This window comes from Hyperoodon ampullatus, assembly GCF_949752795.1.
Source record: "Hyperoodon ampullatus genome assembly, chromosome: 3".
NCBI lineage: Eukaryota > Metazoa > Chordata > Mammalia > Artiodactyla > Ziphiidae > Hyperoodon > Hyperoodon ampullatus.
The window spans coordinates 84,094,315-84,110,391 of record NC_136916.1 but is presented as its reverse complement, the minus strand read 5'-3'; the positions used below and the strand labels follow the sequence as shown (position 1 = coordinate 84,110,391).

Sequence of the window (16,077 nt, the reverse complement as noted above, 5' to 3'; positions counted from 1 at the left end):
AATCCAGTGAAGCATGAGATCGCAGCCTTCCTTTACCAGATTATTACTTAAGTACAAAATTGACTTGGAGCGGGGAGTGGGGGGAGTTTACACTTGTGAAAATAAAAATGAAAAAGAAGGGGTTTTTCTGGCCTCCTTACCAGTGGGAAGGAGGAAGCCCAGGCTTTTGGGGTCAGGACGCTGAATGCAGTTTGCTTTTTGGCCACTTTCTCTTGAGGCCTAGGATCTTTGCCTGCCGTCTGGCTGAGCCTCATTCCCATAGTACCACAGTGGGGTCTTGGGTCATGCCATCGGCCAGACTTTAATCCAAGTGCTCTGGAATCCCCACGTTCCAGCGGGCGACGAGCCTGTGTCTGTCTGCTCTGGGGACCCACACTCTGAGCCCCAGGTCCCGGGCCCGGCAGAGGACGCCAGACGAGGGGGCAGGTGGAGCGTTCACTGTGGCCCGGGAGCCTGGAGTCGCCTGTCGGGACCAGGGAGGCTCCGATGGCTACAGGTTTTCCTGCTGCTTTGGTTGAGGCAAATCTGGATTGCTTTAGCATCCCGCTGTCACCCAGGACTTTGTCTTGGCTTCCCCTTGGGACCTCGGAATCGAGCAGGTGTCCAGAGGGTGAGCCACAGGCTAGCTGGCGTCATCTCCACACCTTGCTTATCGCAGCTGGGTCCGGAGGCCTCTGGAGAGCCCTGGATTTGCAGAATGTGTCTATGCTGAGTGCTTGGGCTGTGACAGCAGTTCTTGGGGAACTTTCCAAGGGCAAGGGGTGTGAGGGACGTGGCCAGGGCTGCTTGGAGCCCAGCTCAGGACAGGGCACGCTGGGAGCAGAGGGGGGCGTAAGGCTCTGCGTGGGGTCTGTGGCTCTTTGGGAACGGCTTTCAAAAGTCTCCCTGCAGGAATCCCTGTCTCCTTGGGCCAATGGGGGGTAGAGGTTGGGCTGGAACCAGACAGCCCACGAGGGAATGGCTGCAGCGCGTGAGGCAGCCACTTTGCGTCTCTGAGCCTTGGCTTCCCCGGCTGCAGAATGAGGCCACACGGTAGCATCCCCGGACGGTGGAATGCGTCCAGAGCACACGCTCCTTAGCGCTGCCCTGCTGTCTTCTTAACCAGGCTGGGGACACTATTGCACGTTCTAGCAACCACGGGAGGCAGCTGCAGCTCGAGGTTACCCAAGGAGGCTCGTATCCAGAGCTGGTGCAAAAGCGGTTGGTCTGAACCCCAGCCTCTACCATCTGACTCGTCCTTGGCTGGCAGATTGAGGGGTGGGGCTTGGGCCGGGTTTGGAAGAGCCGAGCAGAGAGCAGGGGTGGAGGGGGCGGGCCGGCCATGCTTGGGGGCTGAGCGGGGCGCTGCGGGGGCGCCAGGCCCTGGCCCCGCTCACCTGTGGCGTTGTCCCCCCCTCCCCGGCAGGTTGGCTCAGCATGTCGGTCAGCGTCCATGAGACCCACAAGTTGCGGAGCAGCACGGGCTCCATGAACATCACGCTGTTCCACAAGGCCTCGCACCCCGACTGCGTGCTGGCGCAAGCACCACATGTTCACAGACGTCACGCTCTGGGCTGGCGACTGCGCCTTCCCCTGCCACCGCACCGTGCTGGCCGCCTCTGGCTGCTACTTCGAGGCCATGTTCAGCCACGGCCTGTGGGAGAGCCGCGACGACACGGTCAACTTCCAGGACAACCTGCACCCCGAGGTGCTGGAGCTGCTGCTGGACTTCGCCTACTCGTCCCGCATCATCATCAATGAGGAAAATGCAGAGTCGCTGCTCGAGGCGGGCGACATGCTGCAGTTCCACGACGTGCACGACGCGGCCGCCGAGTTCCTGGAGAAGAACCTGTTCCCGTCCAACTGCCTGGGCATGATGCTGCTGTCGGATGCCCACCAGTGCTGCCGGCTCTATGACTTCTCGTGGCGCATGTGCCTGGTGCACTTGGAGGCCGTGCGGCAGAGCGAGGACTTCAACAGCCTGTCTAAGGACACCCTGCTGGACCTCATCTCGAGTGACGAGCTGGAGGCGGAGGACGAGCGCGTGGTCTTCGAGGCCATCCTGCAGTGGGTCAGGCACAACCCGGAGCGACGCAAGGCCCACCTGCCCGAGCTGCTGCGCGGCGTGCAGCTGGCCCTGCTGCCGTCCGACTGCCTGAAGGAGGCCGTGTCTGGCGAGGACCTGCTCATGGCCGACGAGCGCACGCGGCTCATCGTGGACGAGGCGCTGCGCTGCAAGGCCCGCATCCTACAGAACGACGGCGTGGTCACCAGCCCCTGTGCCCGGCCGCGCAGGGTCCAGATACCGTTTCCCAGGGAGTAAGTCTCACCAAGGCGCCTGGAGGGAAGCGCAGCCCAAACTTCAGTGGGACTATTTACAGCTGTGTGAGTGATCACTGTAAGGTCGGATCTTAACAGACGGCACTGCGAAACAGAGGAAACCTTCAAGTGAGCTTTATTAGGGGGCGCTCCCGGGCAAGGATCACTGGTCTGAGAGAAAGGGGCCAGAGAAGTCGCACCCGGGCGAGGGTTGGGCAAGATTTTATAGGGGAAGAAGGGAAAGGGGTGTGGTGGATCTGGGAGGGCGCAGGGTATTATTCCTTATTTGGTGGTCTCTTCGGGTATCGTGGCAATATCTGGTGCCGTTGGTCCTGCCCCTCGAAAGCGGGAAGGCTGGGCCGGGTGGAAAGTCCCCAGGTCAGTTCCTGGAACTGGGTGGTCCGGAATGTCTCCAGGTCAGTTCCTGGAACTGGGTGGTCCGGAGAGTTTCGGTCTGATGCAACCTGTGAATCTGATTGTGTTCCCCTGCTTCGGGCCAGTTGGCCTTACACCAACCTCTTCCCGGCATTTGTTGACTCAGGTTTCTGTGCTGCTGCATTGGTTAGTAGGACTCCCTTCCTGGGCACGTGGCTGCTACAACCTGGTTTTCCTTCCGGTGGGAGGTCCTCAGACAGGAGCGGCCCCTTTTATCTGGGGCACCTTCTCCCTCAAGAACAGGCAGACACCCCACGCCCCACTGGACGGATGGCCGGTCCTTGTGGAGCCCTGCACGCTTTGTGCCTCTGCACTTCTTCTGGAACAAAGGGTGGCACCTCCTCCCTCCTCTGGCCTCTGCCTCCCACATGGAGCCTGTCCCTGGCTCAGACCCAAGCACGATGGGAGCAGAGCGGCGGAGGAGGGAGGCCATGGGAGCCACTCTCCCAGCCCCGCTGGGGGTGTCGGGACGCTGCAGCTGCCGTGACAGCCAAGGGCAGGCGGCAGAGAGCAGGGACCAGTGTTTGCTGGCTTCTGGGGAGGCATCTATTGCCAGGGCTGCAAGACTCCTTAGGAATCTGGGCACTTCCAAGTTCACTGAGCAAGGCAAAGCGCTTGGCAACCCGGCAGGACTTTCCTCTTTTTGGTTGTCTCTTGGGGAGGGACAGGGAGCTTGGGAGCGCAGAGCTGGGAACTGAGGCAGCTCTGCCCACGTTCTTCGCATTACACCACGCGGCCGGCTGGACCGAGGGGCCTCTCATAGGATGACAGCAGGCCTGGACTCCGGGGAGGCAGCCAGCGACTCAGGAAGGGCGGCACAGGTGCCCGCAGGCAGCAGCGGCAACAGCTCCTACCGTGTGCATTCCAGCACTTTCTCAGACGATCAGACCCAGTAAATCCCTGTGGAGCTACATGCAAATGGGATTCTTCTTTCTGAATTAGTTTTTGGCAGCTCCCTTGTTTGCGGGTGGGATGAGGTGGAAAATGTTGGCAAAGAAAGGCAAACTGACATTCGTCTTTTTTACATAGTAGAATCTATAGCAAGGACGTTTCTTACCGCGCTGATTTGACTGGAAATGGTTCTGACTCTTGGTGCCCCCGGGTTAGGGTCCAGCTCCAGGGGACTTGAGTTCCCCGGGAGCTGCTTTGTGCTCCGGGGCTGTCCTCCTGAGTCCTGTTCCTGAAGGTACAGAAATAAGGTTTCACTGGGGAGAAGGATCCCTTAGAGCTGGGTAGGGGGTGCCCCTTCACCAGGAACCCAGAGTATCCTGGAAGCCTTCACTTCAGGAAGCCCACAGGGACAGGAATACAACACAGTCACCATCGAGACTTAAAGGACATTTATTTATTTTTTTTGAAAGGGTGGAGGGGGACTTTACAAGGGTCAGAAGCCGCTAACCAGAAAGGAAGATAAATAAAATACAAAGCCAGTAGTACCTGGTGGCAGAATTCCAGAAAACATGCTGAAAAAATCTTTACAGTTTAAAACTGCTTCACTTTATACATAATTACAAATTAATATACAGCATCTGGGTTTTAACCCCTTCTTATCTAATAGGATTCAGCACAGAAACGTTCATTTAGCATTTGAGAACAACAGACGAGAGCAGAGGTATAAGGTGCATGGTAATCACCCTCCTGCATGTCCTGGTGTCCCCTGCGCGCCCGGCGGGGCGACACGCCAGAAACCTCAGGCTAAACCGCGACCGTGGGCCAGCGGACCGGGCAGGCCCCTGTCAGTGCTCTGGAGCTGCCCATCCTGGCAGGTGGTCACAAAAGGCAGAGGCATTCAAGCAGGGTGAACACTGGAGTGACCAGAGACTGGGTTCAGCCTGGGTGTCTGGAGCAGGCTGTCACCGTCTGCGGCAGGAGAGACTTCAGCCAGCTGGGTCTGCCTGTCTTTAAACCTTAGCAAGATGGAGAACTCGCTCAAGGCCTGTCGAGCTTTTGACAAATTAAATCCGATTGATACATGGAAAGAAGCCTTTGTTTTTTCCCCTCTTATGGCAGCACTAGAAGACTTTTCACTTTAAAACCTGGCCAGCAGGCAGTAGATCCCAAAGCTCCGGTTAACTAGGAATGTTACGCTACATGGAAAGAAAAAGAAAATGAAGAACCGAACCAAAACAATCTCTTTGCCCCTTTCCTTGTCTCCGAGGGTCAATCGGAGCAACAGCACCAGGTGGGGCCGTGACCCCAGGACCACAGGTGTGTGTGCCACACTGTCCCGCTGCAGGAAGGCAAGGCACACATCCCTCAACCGCTGCCACCGTGGAATTGGAAGGGTTCTTTCTGGGCTTCCACATTCCAAGTGTGTCCACACCCCTTGGCAGTGTCTGGGGTCCCCTCCAAGCCACCCTCTTCATGGCTGCTGAAGCCCACTCACCAGGACCGTCTCTCTCAACGCGCTCCCACCCCAGTCCCTGGGCTTAGCTGTCCTCTGGGCACAACTGGCCCCCCCATCAATGCCGTATCAACAACTGCAGCTCCAAGGCCGATACCAAATCCTTGGCGAGAAAGAACCGGTTATGGAAAAAGAACTTTGTGACCAATGGATGAAATATAAAGTACTTCTGTGAACGGTACCTTCGGGGTGGAGTTCTGGCCCCTAAGGTTATGGCGCTACCTTTTATTTAAGGCGGGGCCTAGTTATAAACCCTACACACTAACACCCACTCTCCAAATAAAGGCACAGGACAGTAGGGGTTGGGGCTGCAACCGTGGCGGGACAGGAGCGGCTGCCTCGGAGAGGAACGGGGTCAGCAGAAGATCTCCTCCCCCTCTGCGGGTACTTCAGATGCAGGGCCATCTGGAAAAAAGGAAACCAAGGCAGAAAAAGAAATTCAGAAAAACTGCTCTTTTCATTGGTAAATTCTGTTCTTTCCTCCCCAAACACAAGTCTTCTGGGATGCAAACAGATGCCGGGCTGGTGGGCAATGACATCCGCCAGCCGGGCCTCCACGTGACGTAGTGCACGAGGTCGTCAGTGATGTCCTCCGTGTCTACAGCTCCTTAAACTTTACAGAAACACTAGGCTTGCTGTTTATAAACAGGCCTGGAAATAGGGATTTCTCTTCAACCTCCCACACAGAAAGGAGAGAGCAATCCTAATGAGAAGGACGCAGACCCTGTACAGTGTGATTTGATAGTACGCCCTGTGGCGGCAGGCAGGTCAGTTAATCCCGAGCTTCAGCTTCCCAGTGTGTCTGGGGGGTCAGCAACACCTCTCTCAGACGAAGTAACTGTGTATGTAGGAGGGAAGTCAGCACACAGTGAAAGGTATTACAAAGCTCCAATTATTTAAAATGACAGGCACAAAAATGGCACACACACCAATGTAACAAAACAGAAAGCCCAGAAGCAAACCGCAGCATTAGTATATGATACAAAGAGCATTTCTAGTCAATGGAGAAGGAAAGAATATTCAGTGAGTTGTTCTGAAAAAACTGGCTAAATCTTTGGAAAAAATTAAGTTGGGATCCACAGAAAAAAACATTCAAATGGGTTGAAATGTTAAGTGTAGAAAAGAACTGTAAAAGAGCTGTAAGGAAATGTGAGAATGTTTTCTGATCTTGAAACAGGGAAGGCTTTTCAGAGACAGAAACAATGGAAGAAACCACACACACACACACACACACACACACACACACACACACACAATCAACTTTTACTATGTAAAAATGTATAATAAAAAGGCAAAGGAAACAGTGAACAGAACAAGGGGAAAAAACCCCCTTTAATTTAAAAAAGGCTCTTGTAGATCAATAAAATAATGAATATTCTAGTAGAAAAACAGGCACAGAACCTAAACCAGCAATTTACAAAAGAAGAAATACAAGTGGCCAATTATATAACATATTAAAAATGATTCAACCTTATTTGAAATCAGAAGAATGCAAAAATAAGTAACCGCTTGAACTTATCAACAAAATGTCAATTAAAAAATAATTCCCAGTGTTGGTGAAAGTATGATGAGAATGGATACTCTTGTACTGACAGGGATGAACGCTGTATAACCTTTCTAGAGAGCGGATGACATGCTGAGGAAATAATCAGAGCCGTACAAAAAAAAGTATGAGGATGCTCTTGGCTGCATCATTTAAAAAGCAAAACAGTAGAGAAAGAACCACTGGAAAGATTAAATAAATTATGGCACATAACATAATAATATGCAGCTGTTAATTAGCATGGGGTTTTTTTGTTGTTTGTTTGTTTTGTGGTACGCGGGCCTCTCACTGTTGTGGCCTCTCCCGTTGCGGAGCACAGGCTCCGGACGCGCAGGCTCAGCAGCCATGGCTCACGGGCCTAGCCGCTCCGCGGCATGTGGCATCTTCCCAGACCGGTGCACGAACCCGTGTGTCCCCTGCATCGGCAGGCGGATTCTCAACCACTGTGCCACCAGGGAAGCCCAATTAGCATGTTTTGTACAAATATGCCCTGGGGAAACACTTCTGGTGTGTTAAGAGAAAAGAAGCAGGATATGAAGCTCCAGGGAGTACTGAAACAAATTGTATAAAACTATGTTTATGCAATTCACACTCACACATAAAATACATGTCCTGTATAAGAAAAGGCTGGAAATATGAACACCAAACATTTAATAGTAGCTATTTCTCAGTGGTACTATGTTTACTTATTTTTTTTTCTTTTTTACATTATTGGATGTTTTCCAAATCTTCTACCACAAACATGTATTCCTTTTATCATATTTAAAACACAAAAACTTAATTATCAGGCTTAGCTCTTCTGACAATACGATTTGCCCCTCATTTCACTTTATTCTTAATTAACAGCGAGAGGGAGAAGTCACAGCAGACCAGCTGACTCTGGCTGAGCATCTGTAGTGTATAATCCATGCTGGAATGCCTGAAAACCACTGCTCTTGTACTGTCTCTTATCTGACTCTTCTCACTAAATATGAGGGGAAAGTTGCCAGGTGAAAAAATCAACTAAGGGCTACTTTTTAAGCAGCACCAGAGCACAGCAGCCTGTGTGGGAGCAGGTTTACTTCATTCAAGGATGGACATGCTGAAGGGGGTTACGATGTCAGCGTGTAGACTAACATGCCAACAAACAGAAGACAACAAACACCCTTCTGTGTTTTAGGGAAAAAAAGGAAAGATTTCCTTAACCTGAAATTTCAAAAGAAAGCTCCTCAGGGATTTAAGGTATTCTATTAAAAGCAGGAAGAAACACAGAGAACACCCTGAGAGGTACACCCTAGCACCCCACTGTCCTGTGTCCAATTCCAGCCTGCTGACACAGTCACACGCTTGGAGTCAACTAGGTTTGGAGACAGTAGTAACCTTGAGGAGGATTTCCTAAGAGGGACCCAAGGAGACGGGGAAACAGTGAAAGGCGTGGGTTATCCTGCAGGGTCAGCGGAGCTCAGCGGAAGGCAGGTCTTAAGGACTTGCATGGGGACCTGATCTCTCGCTAGGAGATGACAAGGCTACTTCTAGAGTGACACAGAGCGAAAAGCAGTGCTCGAAGAAGAAAACTCAAGCTGAGTTGCAGGATAAGAAATTATTATGCAAAACTTTACCCACAAGTTAATTTGCCACGTTCCAGACTGTGGCTTTTGGTGCCAGGCTTGTGTTACAGCAAAGGTGGCTACAAATTCTACTCAGTGTGCGTAGATGGAAAGAAATCACCATGGGAGCTTCATGGCCCACGTTTAGAGAAAGCAAGGGGCTTCTCAAGGACAGAGAAGCAGAGGCAGTACTCTGGCAAAAGGGCAAGACGAGGCCCTGGGGCCAGGGAAAGGAAACGCAACTGCACAGATCAGCCAGGAGCCCAGCTTGTTCATCATGGCAAAACAGAAATGAGTATTCCTAACCTAGCAATTATAACAAAATCATATTCTTTTAAATAGCTCATAATGTTCTTACCTGTTTCTTTTAAGCATAAATACCAGGTTAGCATTACCACCCTATAGAACAAACAAAAAAAGTGCATTTAAAAACAACGGGGCTTCCCTGGTGGCGCAGTGGTTGGGAGTCCGCCTGCCGATGCAGGGGACGCGGGTTCGTGCCCCGGTCCGGGAGGATCCCACATGCCGCAGGGCGGCTGGGCCCGTGCGCCATGGCCGCGGAGCCTGCGCCTCCGGAGCCTGTGCTCCGCAGCGAGAGAGGCCACGACAGTGAGAGGCCCGCATGCCGCAAAAAACAAAAACAAAAACAACGAAGACTCTGAGGCAAGAATGATATTCAGCATGTGTCTGAGTTATGCTGTGACTTCCCCGTTTTCGTTCTTTTCTACAGTAGCTTCTCACTGCAGGGCAGTGAAGATTTGAGGCTGAACTGTTACTGAAGCCGTGCAAAGAGTTCAGGTGGGTGTGTGCATTTAAACAAGCCTCTCAATGAAACTGGTCCAGCCACGGCCGCGGCAGAGCTGTGCACGTAGGCGTGGTGTCTGGAGACAGGCCCTACGGCCAAGAACGTGGGGCTCTGAATTGTACTGTTTGCTTAAAGACGTGCTTTCCTCTTAAGATAAAACAGGAAATCAAAACGGCAAATTGGGCGTCCAAAACAAAACCAAAGTAGGCTAACTTCAAAGACTATGAATTTAGAGGAAGTGTCAGAGAGGACTTAGGGAGTGTATTTTAGAAAGAAATACCTTTTTCAGACCACTATCCGATTCTGTTCTCCTAAGATCTTGGCCATCATCTCCCTCTTCCTTCTCACCTCCTAAACAAACAAACAAGGTTTTTTTGGGTTTTTTTTTTTTTTTTTTTGCAGTTGTAAAACAGATTAGCCAAGGAAATACTATATACATAGCTTAGGGACAGAATATTTCTGAATCCTATTAATGCCAATGGCAGCTAAGTGACTGATTATTAATAATTTTACTGATGCAGAAGAACTAGAAGCAGAAAGGAAAAACAAGTGTTATTACCCCCCTTTGGCTATAGCTTAGCTGAGATCTCAGGAAAACCTCTTTTATTACTGAAAATGAACATGACATTCATAGCGGTTCCTGAGTGTTTTAGCAGCTAGATACTTACTAGGATCTCACTAAAACATTTACTGACTGATTGGGACAGAGGAGATGGAGCTACCAGAGTACAGATCATTTTTAGTTGTGATAGTTAAGGATTGCCCACAAGAACACATGAGTTCAAAACCACTGACCTTTTGAAGCATTCATCTGATGGCTGTCAAATCCTCCAAAGGTCTCTGCTCTCCGGGGCAAGGAAACGGGGCCTACCATGCCTTCTTGTTCAACAGGGCTGCTGACAGCCTGCCCAACTGTGCCTTCCAGGCTTCCACTCACCAAACCCTGAAGGATCTTCACTGGAAGAAAGGAAACATGCAAAACTGACATCTCCTCTTTTCATGGGAAAAAGAAAATCTCATGGTAATACACTGTATGTACAGGGAAGATGAACAGAAAATTCCAAAGTGACTACATGCCTTCCTTTGCTCAGAGAAAGCTCTCAGCTCAGGATACATGCGTTAGTTGGATTCTAATGGAAATGCAGAGATTAGCTCTTCAGCCTTATTCACATGAGACCTAGGAGATTTAAAAGGGTACAGGAAAGGCAGAGTAATTTATTGGAAGGAGCATGGCCCCTGGAGTCAGATCCAAAGCAGCCAAAAGGAATTCCCTAGGAAGTAAGGTGAGACAATTTGAGAACTGCAGTTCAAACTGGCAGGCTTTTTGCCCCTCCCATAGGGAGGTCAAGGGGCTAGAGCAGTCTAAGCATCTGAATTCTCAAATCCAACCAGCTAGGGTTCTCTTCTAGACCAGCAGTGTCCCACAGAAAGGAGAAAGTGCTGAAAGTGGAATAAAAATTGAGCGGCAGAGAAGCAACAGAGATAAAGGAAAAAGAAGGTCCAGATGGAATAAGGGAGGAAACAGAGGCAGGGAATCTCCTAAGACAAGCCATTGTTACTTTCTAAAAACACTACATGAAAACAATAGAAGAGTCCGATGAAGCAAAAAAGCTATCTGAGCCTAAAAATGTAGGAAATGTATTTCACGCAAAAATGAGCAACAGAAAAACATCAAAGTCAAATCCCACACAAAGTTAAGAAAAGGCAGAGAGAGAGAAAGAACAAGGGGCATAACTTCCCTACATATAATAAAAGCACATCAGAAGGACATGTCCATAAAATAAGTGAGCTAATAAAATAAAATGACACAAGACATGAAAGAACCTAAGTCAGAATCAGAAAACACAGAAAGGAGGTGGCAAAACTCAAGTGGAAATGAAAGGAAAAAAGGTATCCCTTTAAGAAATGAAAACAACTAGAATATGAGAGCAAATAAACCCCAAAGAAAAGGACTTAATAGATGGTGAAAGGATATTTAAACATTAAAAAGATGAAGCTATAAAAAGTACTATGGGAAAGCAAGAAGTATTGAAGACAGGCAAAGATGATCCAACATATGGATAGTGGGAGTTCTTGAAGAAGAAAATCAAAGCAAGGGTGTAGGAAAAATATGAAAAACTATAAGAATACATCTCTGAAATCTGAAAAATCTGAAACTATATGTCAAAATGGAACACTGTGAACCCAAGAACATCATTCCAGAATAACCAACACCAAGGCATATTCTAGTAAAACTACTCGGATTTAGGGGAAAAGAAATCCTTTGGGCGTCTAGGCAAAGAGCACGTGCAAATACCAGAATTTCTGACATAACGGACTTGCACTCTGTTCCATTCTCCTGCCTCCTGTTTATTTCTCAACCCACACACTCTTCTCTGGCTTCTGCCCATCACTCTGCATCTGCTCTTTCCAAGGTTACCCTTCACTGCTGAATCCAGTGAAGTCTTTCATTTCATCTTTTCCAGCATGGATGACTTCCCCCATTTAAAACTGTTTCCCGGACTTCCCTGGTGGTGCACTGGTTAAGAATCCGCCTGCCAATGCAGGGGACACGGGTTCGAGCCCTGATCCGGGAAGATCCCACATGCCGTGGAGCAACTAAGCCCGTGTGCCACAACTGCTGAGCCTGCGCTCTACAGCCTGCGAGCCACAACTACTGAAGCCTGTGCGCGCCTAGAGCCCGTACTCTGCAACAAGAGAAGCCACCGCAATGAGAAGCCCCCACTAGCCACAACTAGAGAAAGTCTGCGTACAACAGCGAAGACCCAAGGCAGCCCAAAATGAACGAATGAATGAATGAATAATAAAATAAAATAAAACTGTTTCCCTCCCCATCCGCTTTTGAGGACACTGCTGGTTCTCTCTTCCTACCACTCTTACTCCAGCACTTTACAGACCAGACCTGCCACCTGCCATGAATGAGTATCTGGGCTCCCCCCACCCCCCAGCCCTGGGCTCCATCCTAAACTCCTTTCTATACTTTACATGCTTTCCTCTCGGGGACCTCAGTCACTCCCATGGCTTCAATTACCTCTTATGTGCTGATAACTCACAAAAGGCACCCCAAATCCTACCCACTTTTTGAGCTCCAGACCGCTGAGTCCCACTGTCAGGCGGCTCTCTCCACCTAGACGCCTTGTTCTCCGCAGGTCAGAAACCTCTGTTCTCCCTTCTTGCCACCCCTCTTGCCTCCTCCCGGTAGCCTGTGGCCTCTTCCTCAGGCAACAACATTGTCATCCCCCAGTTACCCAGCTGGAAACCTGGGAGCGGTTTTGTCTCCTCCCTCTGTCCCACCACCCACCACAGTGGTTCCTTATTCCTTACATTCATTCCCCCTCCAGCCCATTTCTCACCAAACTTACCCCAAGAGTCCCCCAACTGGCTTTTCCACTCCCAGTGGGCTCCCCCAGCCCCCCAAGCAATTCTCCCAACTGGTGTCAATACCAATTAAAAAAATTTAAGTCTAAATTTTGCTAAAGAAATTGTATCATTCCCTTTGTTGCCTTTCAAGATGTGGTGGCTTCCTGGCTTAATCTCCCATCACTCAGCCCTGCCTCTCCAGACATACCAAACCTTCATTCCTTGGCAGACATGTCAAGTCCTTTTTCACTTTTCACCTAACTATTCTTCATCTGGTGAGGTAATTTTTTTCAGATGTAGCTCATGTGTCATCTCCTCTGTGAGACTCACCACAGGCAGGATTCGTGGGTCCTACACACTTTACATGTGTCTGTGGTCTAGATGGCCTGTCATTTATGTAGATCTCCCTTGCCAGAGTGTGGGTTTCCCAATGGCAGGGACAGTGTTTTAGGGCTCGTTGCACCCCTAGCACCTAGCGTTATGCCTGGCCAGGTGCTTCATACATGTGAAAAGAAGGCAGTTCTTATCTCTGCCATCCTAATCACAGGCAGAGATTAAAAAATGAGATACTGGCTCCAGTCTAAATCTGTCCATCTCTTTTTTTGTTTTTCTCCCCATTGAAACAGAATGAAGTAATAAGTAAACTCCTTGGGCGCCTATATTTACTTGACTCTGGGCCTTACTTCTACCCAAAGCACAACACGTATTTACTTCAGAACACTCAGCAAGCACCGGCAAAGGGGCACGAGCACTGCGCCCTGCAGTTGAGCAGACAGGGAGCACAGCCCTGCTCTGCCATGAACTGTGTGTGTGTGACCCTGGCTTGCTTGGCCTTCATGGGCCTCAGCTTTCTCACCTATACAGTGGGGACCGCAATACAGGGCTTGCAGGGATGCCAACAAAACTACATGAAACAGTAGGGCCTTGACAGAGAGTAGTCAAATGTAACCCATAGGCACACTTCTCCCCAAACCACCTCATGACGGATTTGTAACGCAGGGCACAGTGGCGGGGGTAACTGACAAATGGATCAACTGGAAAATTCTTTCCCGCAAGTACCTTTCTCTCCTTGTTTTAATCTTAGATGTGACCATGAATTCTGGCAGATTCTTCTGTGACAAAGTACAAAGACTGTCACCAGGGTCCAAGGACACTGATACCGAGACGAGAGGCCCAACATCCCCTCGATCTAGTATCAGACACATTCCTACAGCCATTGTTCACCAGGACCTGTGCCAGCTCAGATTTGGTCTCTCTTTTGTTAGGAGCTATTCCCCTCCTCGGTTGATATGCCTGCCGGGACGGCTCTGGGATGGAGGAGCAGCGGGGACGCCATGGGACTGCAGACGCCCCCAGACAGGGCCTCAGACCGCTTCCACCAGCTTTACCTTTTAACTCCCGAGCTTTGGTGTCCAACATCTTCTTTTCTTCCTCATTCTCACTGGGAATTCCTTCATCTTCATCTCTGTTCCTAATACAACCACAACAAAACAGCACATTGTGAAGATGTCGATTAGTCTGATGGCGGCCCAACCACTATGAAACCACAGAAGTACCAGGAGGCGGGGGTGGGCCAGGGTGTGTGACTCACAGGGTGCTGATCGTGTCCTGGATGATCTGAATCCAGCTGTTCCGCTCCTCTTTGGAGCTGGCGTGGACTTCCACCATCTCTGGATCTTTCATCCCCATATTGATTAGGAACAAACCTTTCTCCTCGTGTGCTACCTCTCTTACAATCAGCTTCTTTAGGGAGATCACCGTTGACTTCTGGTCCTGGAAAATGGGGGAGAGTGCAGACGTTAAGACATGGATACAACATTCTAGCTCTTAACACAACCTCCGTCTAAGGTAAGACTAGATGCCTTTTAAAAGCATACAGCTCACTCACGTTTTATGCAACAGAAAAAGATTTCCAAAAAGGAAACGAAAATTTAAGGTTATCAAGGTTCGAGTCCTGTTTTCTGCACGATGAGTCCTTTCTGGTTCGTCACAGAATCTGGTTGGCAATGTTATAAATTGGCAAGATTTGTAATACGTAATGTGTGAGACATACTCCAGTGACAGATTTCTTTTTAGATCAAATGCCAAAGGCTCTCAAAAGGATTAAGAGGGAACAGAAAAATAATTGGTGGGGAGGGAGGCGGGCAGAAAATTGCAAGGGTATATAAGAAATGACTCGGAGGCATCTGTCCTGAGCCAATTTTAAGAAGGTGGGAGAGCAGTAATACAGTGTTAACGCTCACCACCTACCGTCACGAGTTTGAATACTATTAATTACAAACAGCAGACACAAACAATTCAGCTTACCAATGACGCAAAGACGTATTTCTGGTATTTTTCTTGAAGGAAAACTAAAACGTCAGTAAGCAGGACCGCTTGAACCTCTGTAGAGGGGGAAAGGGAAGAGAGAACAATGACCACTGAACGCTGAAGCATCTTCAGCGCACTTCATTAGAGGAAAACTCAGCAGCACACCCGCACAGCACATTATTACACTCCCCCAAGGCAAGGGCTTGACATTTCTGCAGGGTCCAGATATGGTCATTAGATTTTTAGAGGCATTTTAAGATGGGACTTGTCACCAAAGCCTTGTCTTGGGAAGGCTTAAGCACTCGGTGCTGGAAAGATATATCCCACAAGGCAAGATTTTTAAGAATAAATTCTTTAAAGCTGGAAAGCAGGACTTTAACAGATGCGAAATAGCAACACATTCTACAGGTCATAATACTCAGGTCATAGTATTTCTCAACTTCTGATCACAGTAATGGGAAAAAGGCGCGGGACAGCAGACAGGAAGGCTGCCAGAAGGTGATGTACAAGAATATCTCAGTCTAATGAAAGGCAGGCTTCATCCACACATCCTAGAGGACACGGATGGCTAGACAACACCCGCTGCCGTCACAGGTACATGGAGTACAGTGGCTCCGCTCCCAGCTCCAACACAGCACAGTCAACCTCAACCCCTCTGCACCCTGGAAACAGCCTTCTCTTCTTCTCAATTAAGACAAAACAAAAGCCAAATTAACATCTCTAGTTGGATCCAGGAATCAAAAGAATGCCACAAACTCTTGTTCTAATCCTCTAGGAGTATGAAGTGACATTTCCCATTATTCCCTTAAGGACAAAGTGGGACCTCCCTGGAGGTGAGCCGTCTACTGACACCTAACAGGTCCCTCTGTACTACCTTCACTCTGGAAAGGGGAGCCTACAAATCTCTGGGAAAACAACGGGCTGACTTATGCAGCCGCCTCCTGGGTGGGCAGGACCCTCTTGGCCTTTTCTACCACTACTGCCAAAACTGGGGTGCCCTCTCTGTGTAATTCATTGCAAAGCTATGAGGAAAAACAGAAGCAAGGATGTCTGATTCCTAGGGTGGTCTAGTTTTTCAGCCTAGACCACAGTAATTTTCCATGCACTATCACTGGTTTTGACAGGTTATTTTTTCTTAAACTTTACTTTTAAATAGTTCAGGTGTCTGCCAAAAAAAAAAAAAAAAAAAGAGCTCTAAAACATAAGTTTCAACTTTATTGAATCCTGAAGTTGACGTGACCACGGCGTCAGTAGATCAGAGAAAAACAATCCTACCCCTTTCAAGGGTTACCCGACACAGGACTGGCTGTTCTTGGCACAAGTCATTTTCACTTGG

At 49.3% G+C, this 16,077-nt stretch overlaps 1 protein-coding gene across 1 annotated transcript; it reads left to right on the top strand.

Annotated features, from left to right (window-relative positions):
* Positions 1-486: 486 nt before the first annotated feature.
* Positions 487-2,406, top strand: LOC307051001 (kelch-like protein 25; the record flags this gene model as incomplete). The annotated part of the gene is given in 3 exon segments (XM_079701315.1): positions 487-610; positions 1,406-1,514; positions 1,516-2,406. Coding segments are annotated over 3 exon segments (1,020 nt in total). The 3' UTR covers positions 2,303-2,406.
* Between the last annotated feature and the right edge of the window lie 13,671 nt (positions 2,407-16,077).